This window comes from Emys orbicularis, chromosome 20, assembly GCF_028017835.1.
Source record: "Emys orbicularis isolate rEmyOrb1 chromosome 20, rEmyOrb1.hap1, whole genome shotgun sequence".
NCBI classification, from domain to species: domain Eukaryota; kingdom Metazoa; phylum Chordata; order Testudines; family Emydidae; genus Emys; species Emys orbicularis.
Genome location: NC_088702.1, coordinates 2971910 through 2986903, shown reverse-complemented (window position 1 = coordinate 2986903; position 14994 = coordinate 2971910). Strand labels below are relative to the sequence as shown.

Below are 14994 nucleotides of genomic sequence, written 5' to 3'. Positions count from 1 at the left end.
CAAATCTGACTTCAAGAGCAAAATACTGTCAATTTCCCCTCACGCCCCCACAAGTCACAGTCCTTTAATAATTTTAGTGCTAAAAAAAAAAAAAAAAGTTGAAATCACAGTGACGAAATCTGGCGAGCCCTACAACCCCGCCCCCCCAACCGCGACCCGCCGTTTCTGAGTACCCTCACACAGCCCCGGCGTTCTCCTCACACCGAACACACACAACCACAGCGGCACAGACGGTAGAAAGGACCCAGTAGAAAACCTGTGAGGTATTTGTAACCAAAAAGACTTCGTGTCGGTTTGACTTAAAAAACAAACAAACAAACAAACGTCAGACGAAAACCCGCCAAGCGAGGGGCCCATCATAATGTTGCCACTTGCAGTTGGGGACGGCAGGCGGCAGGTCTAGCCCAGGCCTCTCCCCAGCACTGAAGTTGGCATAGGCAGAATTCATACAGGCCCATGACAAAGACGGACGGACAGTTCTAGTATCCACTGGGTGGGGAGTTCTAGACGCACGCACCAGCTGAGTGGGGGGACTCGGTACAAAGTGGGAGGCCGGGGCACGGTAACAAACTGCAGGTTTCTGATTCCAGGCTCCAGAGGACACGGGAGGGAAGAAGGAATGAATCTTTGGGGCCTTGGGAGAGACGCTCCCGCTGGACCTGATCCTCCGCAGCCTTGCACCCTGCCTTGCTCGGATCCTGACACTTGTGCATGTGAGCGGTCCCCTTGTGCCCACTTCTCCGTCACCCTGTGTCTGGTGCATTCCGGGCCTGCTCCTGCTCCATTGAAGTCATTGGGAGCGTTGCCATGGATGCCGACAGGCACAGGGTCAGCCCTTCGCTGCACCAGTGCGACGCGGGTGTCAACGCACGACCATTCTGGTTTGCACTCGCTTTGCACTAGCGACCCGCATTCACGACCGCACTGGGCGCCGCAGAGGAGCAGGCCCAACGGGACACAAAGCTCAGCGTGTGCGTAGGAGCCGGCAGGGTCCGGGCCCTGGTCACTGAGGCATGTGCAAAGTCGGGTGCAAGATGCCAGCGGATCAGAACGGCTGCATCTCACGTGCTTGCTTTGGGCTGGCGTAAAGGGGCAGGAAGGTCAGGAATTGGGCCCCGGAGACTCCCGCAGGAGCCGGATCGGGCCCTTGATGCCCAGCAACGCTGCTCCAGAAACAAAATGAAAGGGGGAGACCAGGACAAAGTTTGCCAGGAGGAAGCAAAAATTATTTTTAAGTCAAGTGACTTGGCTTTAGCCCTGTTCCGTGGACAAGAGCCCTGTTTGTGCAGGGGGCCAGCTGGCGTGTTGAAACTAATTCAATCTACAAAGGGTGAGTAAGAGAAATGGACTTGGAGGCCTTCGTCTCTAGACCCGACCAGCTCAGTTTGTAACCAAGCCAAGAGCTGGATTTCATTAGCTGCGGCCAGCCCCGGGAACCAGCTGCAATCTCTGCATTTTTGTCCCCTTCTCGCACCAGCCATGGAGACAAAAGAACCCGATTCTCCAGCGCCCTGGGTCACCGGTACAAAGGGAGGGCAAAAGACTGCCAGATCAAGAGGGGGAGCCTTTTACACTGGCCTGTGCACTGGTGCGAGGGACCGTGCGAGGCTCAGGGCACCGAGAACCAAGGCCAGAGATGCTGTCGTCAGGCTCTGTGGACGGTGCAGGAGGAAGAACAGAACCAGCTCGGTCCGACGCGCGCCACTGCAGGGTTCATGGGAGCAATCACTTGTTTGCATCCGTAAAGCCGGCAGATACGGGAGCACAGCTGGAGGGGCTGTTTTCGCACCAAACGTGCATGTGATGATGGGCCCTGAACCAGCAAGGCCGTTAAAGCACACGCCTGACTTCCAGCCCAAGAACAGTTCCATTTACATCAGCGGGCCAGAATCTCAGCAGGTGTAAATCAGCAGAGCTCCATTAGTTAATGGCCCTATGCTAGGTTACACCCGCTGGGGGGTCAGAGGAAGGATGGGCTAGTGGTTAGGCCACTGGGCCTGTGAGATCTGGGTTTGAGCCCCTTCTCCGCCACAGATTCCTTGGGCAAGTCACTGAGCTTAGCCGGCCTGTGCCACAGAACGGGGACAACAGCACTGCCCGGCCGCACGGGGTGCTGTGAGCCCCCCAAATGCCGTGGTGATGGGGGCCATGTAAGTACCTTAGAGAGATAACATTCGGCATGTACCTTGCGGAGTCATGACCTTGAACAAAAGCAAGTCACAGTTGCTTTACTTGCCTGAGGCTGGGGATGAGTACTAGGGCATGGGAGAGATTTGGGGCGGTTTTCCCTATAAATCCCAACAGCTAAACCAAAGCTCAGCCTCCAGACAGAGAAAAGCACAAGGAAGATGAGTCATTCTTCTCAACTGCAATTCAGCACATTCACCAACCTTATCATCGGGAGGCCTGATTCTCCTGGACACAAAGACCCCTTTATGCCACTCCAGCAGTGTAACCCTACTTGACATCCACTTTAAGGCCCCCTTACACTGCCGGAGGGGGGTAAAGATGCCCTTGGTGTAAAGGAGGAATTGGACCCAGTTAGTCAAGGAAGTGGAACTGAGCCAGTTTGAGTTGCTATTTACAAAAAACACAGGATTCCATTACAAAGCACAGAGATCAGCACACACGAAAAAAAATCGCTATTTAAAAAAACTGTTTAAAACTAGTCTTCTCGTCGTTGTTAAAAAACTGATCTGGAAAACCCCAGAGAAGAGCCAAAGAGGAGGTTCCTATACCAGAGTCGGCATCGTTGGTTCGTCTTTTCCTGCCTGCAGGTGGAGCAGGGAGATTTCGATAGCAGCCACGATACTGGAGGGACGCTTGCAAATGCTCCAAAACCCTCGCGTGTGGGGATTTAAAAAAACACACTCCAAACATCCGGGGAAGTTGTAAAAAAGGCCAGAATCGGGATAGTAATACAAAAAAGGAAACTGAGACGGTTCCTCGGACCCAGCCGCATTTGGAGACGCTGGTGAAGGAGGGAACAAAAGTAGCCCTTGAGTTTTGGCACCAAATGAGGGATCTTCTTCCTGCTAAAACGCCAGCCTTCGCGCAACGCGCCTTCCGACCTCCTCGGAGATTGCTACAAGAATCTGGGTTTTGGAGACAGCAGAGACAGGAAGGGGAAAGGGCTCTGCCCCCGACCCCCAAATGGGGGGCAAGCAGAGATGGAAGAGGGCAGAGAGAGGAGACGGAGCCCTAGGGCATGCACGCTGGTTCTGGGAGGTTCCTACAAGGCTCTCCCTGCATGATGGTCTCTCTAAGCTCCGGTCAAAAAAGGGAGAGTCCTGGATGCAACTTGCTCCTCCTCAGGCATGAGTCCATAACCTAACCCGCCCCCTTTGCAGTTCACACCGAGGTCTCCGACTGCAGCCTCATGACGAACTTATGTGACTTGGGGTCCACAAACTCCTCTGAGAGCTTGAAGAAGGGGATCTTCTTCGTGCTCACCACCAGGCTGAAGTCTTGGCGCTTGAGGACGAAGACTACCCCATCCTTCAGGCCATTGGTCACCGGCTCCTCGCTGACCAGCGTCCACTGCTTGGCCAGCCAGCGGTCCTTGTGGTACTGGATGGTGGGCCCAGCGCTCAGGTACCTCTCGAGGAAGGCCTGGGGGACAGGAGAAGAGACAGGAGGGGTGTTTCTCAATGGATAGTGGTCTTTGGTGAGGCACCATTGGCTACCTGGTGGGTCAGGCCGGAAGGAGGCCTTGCAACGTCGCCATGGAAACCCACCAGCTCCAGCACAACTGTATCCAGGGCTCTGACTGTAGGTAGGGCCCCTTCCAACCGCATTCCCAGCTCTCCTGCCTCTGCGAGGGAGGCTATCCCAAGGTGCACAGCACCATGCAAAAAAACCACCCACGATTCTCTCTGCCCCCAGGGGCCAGAGGCTAAGGTAGTATGGGATAGCTGGCCAGATCTTCCCAGCATGCACTGGTACAAACCCGGTAAGGATGGACTGGCCTACATGGCCGATGCACGGCTATGCTGGGAAACAAAGTTGCTGTGCGGTTGTGTTGAACCGCAATACAGCCTTGGGACTTCATATGGTGTCTATCAGCGCTGAAGACGCTGGAGCAACAGGCTCTGAAATACAGCCCTACGGTGCAGACAGGACCAGGGCTTTCGGCTGCTGGACTTCTCACCCAAAGCTCAGCTACCTCAGTGATGGACAGACCCTCAACCCCAGAGCCAGCCAAGATGGGGAGGAGGAGAAAAGGGGTGCTGGGCAATGGCTCAAAATCCATGTTTAACGTGGATTCTGGTTTCATGGTCTGACCATGAACCTGCAGAAGTAATTCTCACTGGAGAAAAGTCTCCGGGGGTGGACTGCAGGTCTAGGGAGCAGGAGTGAGTTCGGGCTGGCCCACGGGAACTGGGGCTTCGCCCATCGACCCCCGAGCTCCCCAGCCTACCCCTCCCCCCTCCCCGCCCACCTACCTTGGGAGTCATGTCGTGGGTGATGCAGAACTGCAGGTGCTGCAGAATGCTCTCCATGGTGTGGTAGGGCTGCTGCTTGGTGGTGCGCAGGTACTTCTGCATGGCCCGGGCCATGGAGGCGAAGATGGCCTGGGCAGCTTCTCGCGGGTCCATGATCTCCCGCGGGTTCTTCTGGTCCTCCTCCTGCAGCCGCTTGATGTGGGTGAAGGCTTCCTCCACAGCCACCACCAGCCTGGCGGGAGGAAGGCAGCGGTGGCGACCCAGCTGGCTCCGCTTGGAAGCCCTGCAGAGGCTCCGGAGCCTGCACCTGCCCCAACCCGTCCTGTACCTCAGCGAGCAGTAACCTTGCTTATAGACCCAAAGTCCTGGGTTCAATCCCCAATCACGGCCCAACCTGCGAGGACTCTAGGGGGATTTGACCCGCTGTGGGCCAAAGAAGCTTAGGGGGAGCTTCCCCGGCCAGGCAGGATGTGCAGCCCATGCTAATACAGTCGGTCTCTCTGTCTCCCAAGCCGAGAGCCGCACTGCCGGAGGAACCGCAGGGTTTGTCTGGGTCCAGCAGCCTCAGGTCAGAAGCCCCTTCACAGTCACCCCAGCCCAGCCCTGCCTCCTCTCCACCACTAGGAGGCACTGCGCCCCCCCGTCGACTCCCGTACCTGGCGCGGCGCTTCCGCACCCTGCGCTCGTGCTCGGCCTCCTCGTAGTAGTACTCGTTGTGGCTGTTGTCGCGCCTCCGGGCGGCCGCAGCGATAACGGCCCGAGACTGGCCTGTCGAGTTGTTCGTCGTGTTTTCTGGAAGGGGAAGGAGTGGGGGGGGTTAGACACAGGGGGAGAAGTTATAGGAGCAGACAGCTGGCGCCTCTGCCGCTGGAACTAGCCACTAACGCAGGCAGGGGAGAGGGCATGTCATGCAGCACCATGCTGAGATTTCTAGAGCCGTTGGCAAGCAGCACCTGCTCACGCCCATCACCCGGGCTGTCTCCGAAAGCCGGGAGCGCCCCAACTTTATAGCACCCCGGCAACTTGTGCTCAGCCCCTCCTGGCTTGCACCTGTGCAACGAGCTCACCAGGCCACAGCGAGCCGCTGTGCACTCACGCTGCAGCCGGAGGAGGGGAAGACACCCGCTGGGTTTTAAGTCTCTGCAGCTTTTGTTCGTCAACGCTGCAGCCTGGCCTGGCCCCAGACCCCTGGATCCAACCCCCTGTTCAGATCTAGATCGGAATGGCATGGTGGGCGGGGGGAAAGAAACACGTGCCCATTGCCCAGGTTTCTAGGTGGACCTACCTTCAAACACATCAAATATTAACAGGCTACTGAAAATCCCACCCTCAGGCCTCCTGCCCCAAAGCCTTGTCTACAGTCAGAAAACTGTACCCGTTTAATGACACGGCTCTAGTTAATCGGGTGTGAGCCTCCTATTGTAGACGCACTTAAACCGGTTCAAGTGACGTTACCAATAACCTCTGCACTGGAGGGGCGAAAGGTAGGGTATAAAACTTCTGTGTTGGTGTGAATAAATGAATTCAAATCCGAAGCCATTCCCAGCGAGACAGAGAATAATCCCGCGCTCAGGCAGAGGAGAAAGGAGGGGAGGAAAGCTGGTAATAAAAGGGAGCTTTATCAAATAAAATCAGCTCCTGCTAACCAGAGCCGAGGCTGGGAACAAGGGGAGAAGTAAGCCGGTCGATTTCGCTCCCCCTTATAACATCACTAACATCAATGAAGCTACCGCAAGGTGCAGCTCTGGGGCCGGACACAGAGTGCGAGGAAACAGAGTAAGAAGAGATAGTGAGGAGGGTGGACGGGAGAGAGACCCAAGCTCACCCTCGCCGAGCGAGTACACCTTGAACCCGGACATTTTCTTGGACAGGACGGATTTTGGCAGGTTGAGGAGGGCGGGGTTGTAGACGGGGAAATCGTGGTAATAATTCTCCAGGATCCACACTGCCACGCGCTGGATACTGCGGGGAGAGACACAGCCAGGGCACGGGGAGGGACACAAAATAACACGTTAGACTCGCGCTGCTGGGGGGTGTGGGGTAGGGAGGGGACGCACGTACACAGAAGGGGGAGAACAAAAGGGAGACTGATGGGTTGGATCTGTGAGCCGCACGCCGCAGGCAGAAAGCGCAGCATCAAACACGCCATTGGGATGGAGTGCTCTGTCCAGTGGCAGCAGCAAATCCCAACCACCACAGTACAGACTGACCGCCGGCCGGCCTCTGTGCGGTGATTACAACTAGACCTCAACTTGGATTGTTTTAGCGTTTCGAGGGATAATATCCATGGTTGGTTTTAAGCATTTGTAAAGATTTTTATTGAGTTCTATTTTCACAATCGCAGGAAGCAGTGGGGGCGGACAGGTCAGAAAATAATTATTTAATGGCAGACATTGGACGTTCAAAAAGCCAAAGCTTTGTAACCGTTAAAACACAAGCTGTCAACATCACATGTCAAAAGAGACAAAGTAAATCTCCTTAAATCCAACTCTACTAAGTTCACAAGCAGCATTTTTCTTATTTTGCCTGGCTGTCAATTTCAGTGACCCTGGATGAAATGTTTTCAGGTGTGTTTGCATGTGGACAGTGAAATTGACGCTTACTGGTATTTACCAATACAAATCTAATCCTATCAAGCCTCACTACAAGCCACGGGCACGGGATTCGGCGCAGGCCCCAGAAAGGTCCCTGCAGCTGGAGCTAAAGGAGACATGGCATTGATGAGGCTGTTACCGTAGAGACAAGGTAGGTGAGTAATATCTTTTACTGCACCAAATTCCACTGTTGCCGGCAGGTGAAGATCCATGCAGCGGGGACAGTAGCGCATGAATGTTCATGGGCGCGCACACGCACTTCCCCCAAGCAGGTGTGGATACAAAATGCATGCACAGGCCTACAAACACACACACACACACTGCCGCCATCCCCCTCCCCGAGATTGCAGCAGGCAGCAGTGTGCGCAAACACACACACACACACAGGTCTAGTTCCCTCTAGCATAGAGCAACATTTTACACACACACACACACACACACACACACACACACACACACACACACACACACACACACTCCCCTTTCCTCCCATGCATGGGGCAGTCACACACACACACACACACCACCCAGCAGCAGTTGGTGGGACACACAAACACACTCACCTACAATTTTCCCATCCCTGGGGTAAATGGTGCACACTCACACACACACTCCCCTTCTCCCCCAGCAGGGGGCAGTCACACACACACACACACACACACTAATTCCCCCAGCGATGCCCTCCCGCCCCCCCAGCCGCCCCGCCCCTCACCTGAGGTGGCCCACGTTGTAGAAGTGGCTGGCCCCGTCGGTGGAGCGCACCACCTTGAGCGTGAACTGGGGCTGGAGCTGGCGCAGCTCCAGCAGCACCACGGCCAGGTAGTGGACGAAGAGCAGCGCGTCCACCAGGGAGACGGCGTACTGCACCACGCCCTGGTAGTTGCGGTCGCGCGAGTCCAGGATGCGCACGCCGTAGAAGAGCCAGTAGGAGACGACGAGGAGGAAGACGAGCACCATGAGCAGGGCCCGGAAGACGAAGACGCGGGGGAAGAAGGCCTTGGGGCGGCGGAAGAAGAGGGCCCAGCTGCCCAGCAGGAGGATGAGAAGTTTAAAGGCCACGGAGATGAAGAGCCCCTCGCAGGGCGTGCCGCAGGGCTCCAGCTCCTCCCGCCACAGCAGCTGGGGCAGCAGCAGGAAGGCCAGCGGGGTGAGGAAGGAAAGCAGCGCCAGGGCCCCGCCCAGCGAGACGCCCACGTGGCGGGAGCAGTCCAGGCGGGCGCTGTCCTCCATGTCCTTGGTGATGCGCGTGAGGTCATCGTGCGAGATGCTGTGCTCCGAGGTGCCCGTCACCACCGTGGTGGTCTCGCCCCAGTTGTCGTCCTAGAGAGGGGCGGGGAGGAAAGGGTTATGCACGGGGGCTGGCCTGTGGGAACAGACTCCGCCAGCCCCGCCCCCCCCGGTCCCCTGCCCCCCTGGATCAGACTCTCCCCCCGCCCCCGCCCTGTGGGATCAGAACTACCCCCAGCCCACCCAACCCGCTGCCCCACAGGATTAGACCATCCAAGCCCCATGGGATCAGATCCCCATGGCCTCCCAGCCATGCCAGATCAACAGAACTAAGAATCAATCCGGTTCCTTGGTTTCCAGCCACAGATCTCAAAGCCCCTTGCAAAGGAGGACAAGATCATTGTTCCCATTTTACAGAGGGGAACACTGAGGCACGGGGTGGGGCAGTGCCTTGCCCCAGGTCACACAGCCAGGCCTATACCCCAGGCATCCTGTCTCCCTGTGCCGTTTCCAGTCCAGGGGACATGCTGCCTTCCCCCGCAAGTGACGCCTGACCAGCAGCAGCAGATAAACTCTGAAATGGGAACGTCAAAAGATTTCCACACAAATCCCCTTCGTAACAAGGGGAAAAGCAACGACGTCCACGTGCCAGTCCGACACTCACCCCTCCTCCGCCACGCGAGGCCGCACAAGAGGAGAGGGCCTGGAATTAAGCATCCACACCCAGCCCTCTGATTCCGATGGGTTAAATTTCGAGTCCCATCTCAAACTGCCCTCACTGACAACCAATGAAATCACATCCCCCCCATCACCATAGGCTCCTGACACCCCTAGCACCCCCTCCCCCAAGGGCTGGTACCACGGGCAAGGTTCATTGGCGACCTTTGCTGGCTCAGTACGTTTATTTTGGGTGCAGGTGCCTGGTAGTACAATGGGCGCACCCTTGCTTGGAGACCCGAGATTCACCACAAGCCCTTTAAAGGGGACTTGAAACCCAGCCTTCCTCCCCGGGCTGCGGATATATTTGCTCGTTAATTACCACCCTGAGCAAGGTCCTTACCCTTTTGGGCGTTACTTTGCAGCAGACGGAGCATGGGCCAGATCCGGACTGGCAGACGCTTTTGAACAGACCCCGAATCTTTATATTTATTATTGTCATGAGTGTTATTTTTTTATTATTATTTTCTCTGGAGTCTGGACCTTGACCAAGAAATTTGGACCTTGACAAAAATAAAAATAAAAATGGACTACCCCAGCTTTACAGTGATGGCCAAACACCTGGCAGGCAACAGCAGTCGGCTTCCCTGACTTGCGTCTGGTTCCCCATCGTCAAACCAGGCCTCCGTCAGCTGAGCTGACTGTCCCCAAGCCGACACACCTTGCCGGATGTTGGGCGTGAAGGGAAGCTGTAGGACATTAGCCAATGCAAATTCCTCCCTGAACTCCGTGATGATGTCTTCCTAGAGCAACCGCTCCCCTGGGATGCTTCCTGAGATGACAGAGGGGATCCAGAGAGCCCCGGCAGGCTGCCGAGAGCAGAAGCCCGCTGATGTCCCTACTACACACGCACAAGGTTACATAAGGGGACCTTGAAAGCGGTTCAACCCCCAGAGGGCAGCTGTAGTTACACCGGTAACGAGGGTAGCGCACTCCTGCAATGCTACGCCTTGTCCATTATCATTTGGTGGTTTCTTAGGTCTCTTACAGTAGTGGCTAGGAGTGCCAATCGTGGACCAGGGGGGCACCGTACATCCAGGCCTTGCCCCAAAGACCTTACACTAGCAGTGTGTAGCAGGGTCACCATTTACTGGGCACCCCGTCATGGGCAGGGGCATTCTGGCCCTATTGGCACCCCCTTGTGGGCCCCTTAAGAACTGCACGTGGACTTTTACGTGGCTAACACCTCCCCTAAGGGCAAGCCACCCTATTACAGAGCGCTTGACCAGTATAGGAATCCCACTACACAATACTAGCAAAGCGCTCCGAATGTGAACACAGCTTCTACCAGAAAAGCTTATCACCCTCCCCCCCCTCCACCCACGAGCATAATGAGCTAACCCAGTAACAAATGTGGCCAGCAGAACTTTGTATACACTAGGGGCTTCTGCCAGAAGTGGGTCAGGGATCGCCGACAGAGCTGTGCTGGCAGATGTCTGTAGTTCAGACACAACCTTAGAGAAAGGTTTATGAGCTATCCTGAGATAGTTCTGTCAGTGTCACTCCCTCCTGGGGACCCAGTAAGGCCTCGTCTACTCTTAAAACTAGGCTCGGAAGGGTAAACGTCAATTTCACCGGACACGCAAACTGAGGAAAAATATTTCCATAGAGAATCATCGAAATTGACAGATGGACAAAGTAAGAAAAATGCGTTTTGTGAACAGAATAGAGTTTGATTGAAGGATATTTACTGTTTGTATTTTCACAGGTGATATTGACAATTTGTGTTTTAATGGCGATAAAGCTTTAACTTTTGGAATCTCAGCGTCTACGGTCACTAAATAATTGTCTGACCGCCGCCCCGTCACTTCCCACAACTGAGAAAATGTAAATCCATAAAAATAAAAAATAAATGCTTAAAAATAAACATTGATATTAGTCACCAAAATAACAAAAAATGTCAATTAACTTCTCCCAATCCTCCTTCAAGCACATACCAGCACAGCAACGTCGCTTCGGTGTGTGATTTTTTTTAACTGTCAAAACTAAGACAGAATAAGCACGACTGGACCTGCAGTTATATGAGCATAAAAGGCCTTTTCCTGGTCTGGCTTATTTCATTTGTGTATAAGCTATATTGGCAAACCCCTTCTAGTGCAGACAAGCCCGGAGTCTGCTATGAGGGTAGCTCTTTCCATTTTAGCTCAGACCCCGGCCCAAACGACACAACTTTCACTGAAAAGCCCACCCCTGCTATGAAGAGTAAGGAGAGTCCACACAGGGAATACAGAGTTCTGACAGGCGTTGACAAATTTGAAAACAGGCAAAAGCGCAACGACAAACAAAGGGGGTGTGCGGGACTGACTTTCTAACACGGACAGATTAAAAGAGCTCCGTCTGTCTAGCTTGGCAGAGGGAGGATTAAAACAGGGGACGTAAATCTACAGCAATTGGAGGACTTCCTCTCCTCTGAGCTGCTGCATAGCACAGCCGGAGGATTGCGTCCCGGGGTTGGTCAGGGCGGTAACTTCCAGTGGCTCAGGTGCTAACCTGGGACTTGGGAGACCCTGTCTCTTCATGATGTGTTTGTACAGCACCTTGCACGACGGGGACCCCCTAGGTGCAACGACAATACCACTAGCTGTAACTGCCGTTGGGTTACTCTGTTCAAACGCTGGGGGAGCAGATTCTTCTCTCATCCCAATCCAGGATCACCCTGGAATTTTCACCCCTACACAATAACCCTCAGGCCCTTCCACAGGCTGGCTCAGGGGATGGCGGATAGGAGCTGCAGGCTTTCACCGCCAGGACCCCGGTTCAAAGCCAGCCGTGGGCCGGCCCGGACGGGCAGTGGTTATCGCATGTCTGCTTTGGCCAGGCGTGGCCCTGTTCCTAGAGGAGACAACAGGCCAAGGAGCCGGAGTTCAGGGCCGGCTGGAGAGGGGAGGGACTGGCAAGGGGACTGCATGGTGGAAATTGTTTGTCTATGCATGGTCCGTAGTTAGAGGAGATGGGTTTCCCGAGCTGCCCTCCCAGCACCTGGGGCCAGGCAGGCTAAGCTGTGGCCGTCAAAGCCGGTTTGAGCCCCTAAGGCACAACCGGAGCAGAGCTGCTGGGAAACGCGAGTCCCTGTGGACCAGAGGCTGCTGCGCCTGGCTGCGTGGTGCGGGGACCCTGCCGGGGTCCTGGGAAACACAGGAGCTGCACCGCTGCTCTCACGATGCCACGCGCTCTCCAGAGCCCCCCACCAGGGAGCTGCAGAGGGGACACGCTCCCCGCGCCCCTTCGACGTCCAGCCTGAGATCCTCAGTGCACAGAGCTGGTGGGGACCCACTGCAGGAGCCTCCACTGCTCTACATCCCCCCAGGACCCAGCCTGGGGCTATTGAAGCTTGGCACAGCCCAGGCAGCGCTGAGCAAAGAACGGGAGCCGGTCCCAGCAGTGCTTTCCCACCCCCCTGCCCGGCCACTTCCACCGTCAGCTGCCACAGGCACTGCCGAGAGCCCCCACCCTGCAGAGGGGAGGGGACCCAGGAAATGCTCTAGAAACTGGGGGTGTCTCGCCTCACCCCTAATTCAGGGTCTCCGGGTAAAGAGCCTGGTTCTCAGTCACACTCAGGCCCCTCTAACTGGCTGAAGGGTCCTAAAGTGGGTGAAAATAGCTCTCCAAGATCCTGCCTCCCCGTGCGCAAGGGGGCTCCCTGGCTGGTGTGGAGCTGGGATAAGGGCCCTGGCTCCCAGCCCCTTGCATAGGGGGTGGATCGGGACCGTGGCTGAAGCATGCTGCACTCTGGGTATTCTCTGCTGCCCCAGGCCCGAAGTGTGAATCCAGAGCAGCCCTGAGGCTGCTCTAATTCATCCCAGGGGCCCTGAGTGCAGCCCCATGATATGGGGAGTGTCAAGGTGCGGGCTGGGAGCGGGGAGGGTTTGAAGCCATCCTGCTTCCATTCACCACCGCCCTGCGTATGGGGCTGGAGGAACTGAGAATCAGGGCCAGAGTGTTTTAGGGGGTGAGGTGAGCCCAGTCGCCCAGGCCACTGTCTGGGCGAGGGGAGTCTCGCTCAGCCACACCGGAAGGGGTCCTCCCCCCCCTCATTTTCCCACAGCGTGAAGGAGGCAACGTGGCTTCAAAGCCTCCACCTTGGTTTCTTTGGCGACGGGGAGGCGGTGCCTCAATTTCTTTGGCGACGGGGAGGCGATGGGCATGTAGTCCCCAAGGCTCCTCCCTCTCCCCCCCATCACCTCCACCCCAGAGACGAGGGAGGGGCAAAACACAGACCCCGCCTCCATCCCTTGATGCCCTATACATCTCCTTTCCCACCCCCACCCCCCCAGAGCAACCTGCTAGCCCCACCCCCTCAGCCTGGCGCTCCCCACTCACCCTCTCATCTCCTCTGGTCGACTCGTTATCCAGCAGGGGCTCCCCCGGGGCCTGGATGGTCACCGACTTGTCCCCCCGGCTCCCGTCCCGGCTTTTGGAGCGGTGCCGGTCCCGCCGGTCTCTGGAAGGGAGAGAGAGAGAGACGCCGGGGGTCAGAGGGGAAAGCGCAGGGGCTGATGGGCGCATGCGGCTGGGAGTGGGCCGAGAGGGGGAATGGGGTACGTCCCTCCCAGACCCCACACAAGGGAGTCTCCCTTTCCTCCATGCACCACCCTGAAGATAGACAGCGGGGGGAGGGTTTCCCCACTAGGACAGACATAGGGGGAGCCAGGTCCCGGCTCTTTCAAGGCCACAAGGCCTTCCTGACACCCCCCCACCTCCCCAAGAGCAGATACAGTCTGGGGGCATCACCCCTCTCCCATAGAGTCAGGGGGGGGGCAGTTTCCTCCTCCCCAAGGGCAGATGTGTGAGCATGGGGAGGTTGCTCACAGGGAGTAGGGCATTCTCCCCTGCCCCCCTCCAGGACGGATGCAGGGTCGGGGGGAGCCCCCGCCATGGGCTCTCCTGAAGATGCACATGGGGTGAGGCCCCTCCCCAAGCCTGAGGGCAGATCTCAGTTAGCCCCCCTGAACCAACTTAGCTGCCCTCCCCCCAAGCCAGGTCAGCCCCTCATCCCTCCCCCCACTGCACAGGCCCAGGTGCAGGGCTCCCCCCCATCCCCCCCTCACCTGTGCTTGCGGGAGCTGCGCGAGTGCCCCGACTTGTAGGAGTACCCCGAGTACTGCGACTCGTTGTCCATGTTGTCGGAGCGCCGGGCCTTGTAGCGCTCCACGTTGACGGACTTGGGTCTCCCGACGGGGACAGCAGCCAAGGCGGCCGCTGCCTCCTTCAGCGCGGGCTTCTTCAGGCCAAGGGGCACCTTCAGGAAGTCGACTGTCACCTTGAGGGACTCTATTTTGATCAGCTGGCGGGGCTCGTCTCAGAAGAAAATGACGCCCTGTTGGGGAAGGGCGGGAGAGAATTAGACTCCCGGAGGGGATCCCCACTGGGTCTCAGATTAACTCCACCCTCCCTAAAAACACCGAGCGCCGAGCCACAGAGAGCCCCAAGGTCTGTCCGAGTCCAGCAGCCTGAGCCATCCGTGACCAGCGAGAGAGACCAGCAAGGTGGAGAGACAATGGGGAGACGGCCACTACAAACAGCAGGCGCTGCAGAGAAGGCTGCTCTTGCACTGGCTGGGAGATTGCAGGGAGAGGCAGGAAATACCGCTCGCCGACAAGATCTTCCAACACAGCTTCCAAATTCCCCGAGCTGCGCTGTCAGCGGCTTGGCAGAAGCTGATTTCTATGTGTAATTTTGACATCTCGATATTTTTAAGCTTTTTTTTTTCTTCTTATTTTCATCCATTTCAATGTTCGTGTCAAAAAATACAACGTTAAGCAGCCTTCACTCAAGCGCTCATGAGTTCTCAAACAGCAAGGGTCTAACTCTGCCGCTCTGTGAACTCCCATGATTCTCAGTGGAAATATTTCCCCCCCGGTTTGCGCGCGTGCAGCGAAATGGACGTTTCCTGATAAAAATCGGAGCCTTCCAAGTGGACACACGACATTTCCAGCAACAAAGCGAGCGACTCCTGGCTGTTTGTTTTCCTCCGACCCCTTTTCTTAGTTAGGAGAAAGCAGCTTTTGTTT

The 14994-nt window shown here is 56.4% G+C and overlaps 1 protein-coding gene across 2 annotated transcripts; it reads right to left on the bottom strand.

Annotated features, from left to right (window-relative positions):
• Positions 1 to 3351: 3351 nt before the first annotated feature.
• On the bottom strand, positions 3352 to 14102 carry VANGL2 (VANGL planar cell polarity protein 2). 2 transcript variants are annotated; one of them, XM_065420399.1, is made up of 7 exons: positions 14032 to 14102; positions 13304 to 13424; positions 7752 to 8359; positions 6271 to 6407; positions 5102 to 5237; positions 4446 to 4677; positions 3352 to 3612 (listed from the first exon to the last, which is right to left on the bottom strand). In XM_065420399.1, the coding sequence occupies exons 1-7, from the start codon at positions 14100 to 14102 to the stop codon at positions 3352 to 3354; spliced, it is 1566 nt and encodes a 521-aa protein (XP_065276471.1). The 2 variants fall into 2 exon arrangements, with proteins under 2 accessions (XP_065276471.1, XP_065276472.1); XM_065420400.1 differs by having other exon boundaries at positions 6277 to 6407.
• Between the last annotated feature and the right edge of the window lie 892 nt (positions 14103 to 14994).

What these genes read in the sequence shown, in the direction of transcription:
- VANGL2 (XM_065420399.1), bottom strand. Translation starts at nt 14,102, where the DNA reads ATGGACAACGAGTCGCAGTACTCGGGGTACTCCTACAAGTCGGGGCAC. An exon ending in GGTGTACTCGCTCGGCGAGG is followed by an intron (nt 5,238 to 6,270) that starts GTGAGCTTGGGT and finishes TTCCCCTTCCAG; the next exon opens with AAAACACGACGAACAACTCG. An exon ending in CCCACGACATGACTCCCAAG is followed by an intron (nt 3,613 to 4,445) that starts GTAGGTGGGCGG and finishes CCTGTCCCCCAG; the next exon opens with GCCTTCCTCGAGAGGTACCT.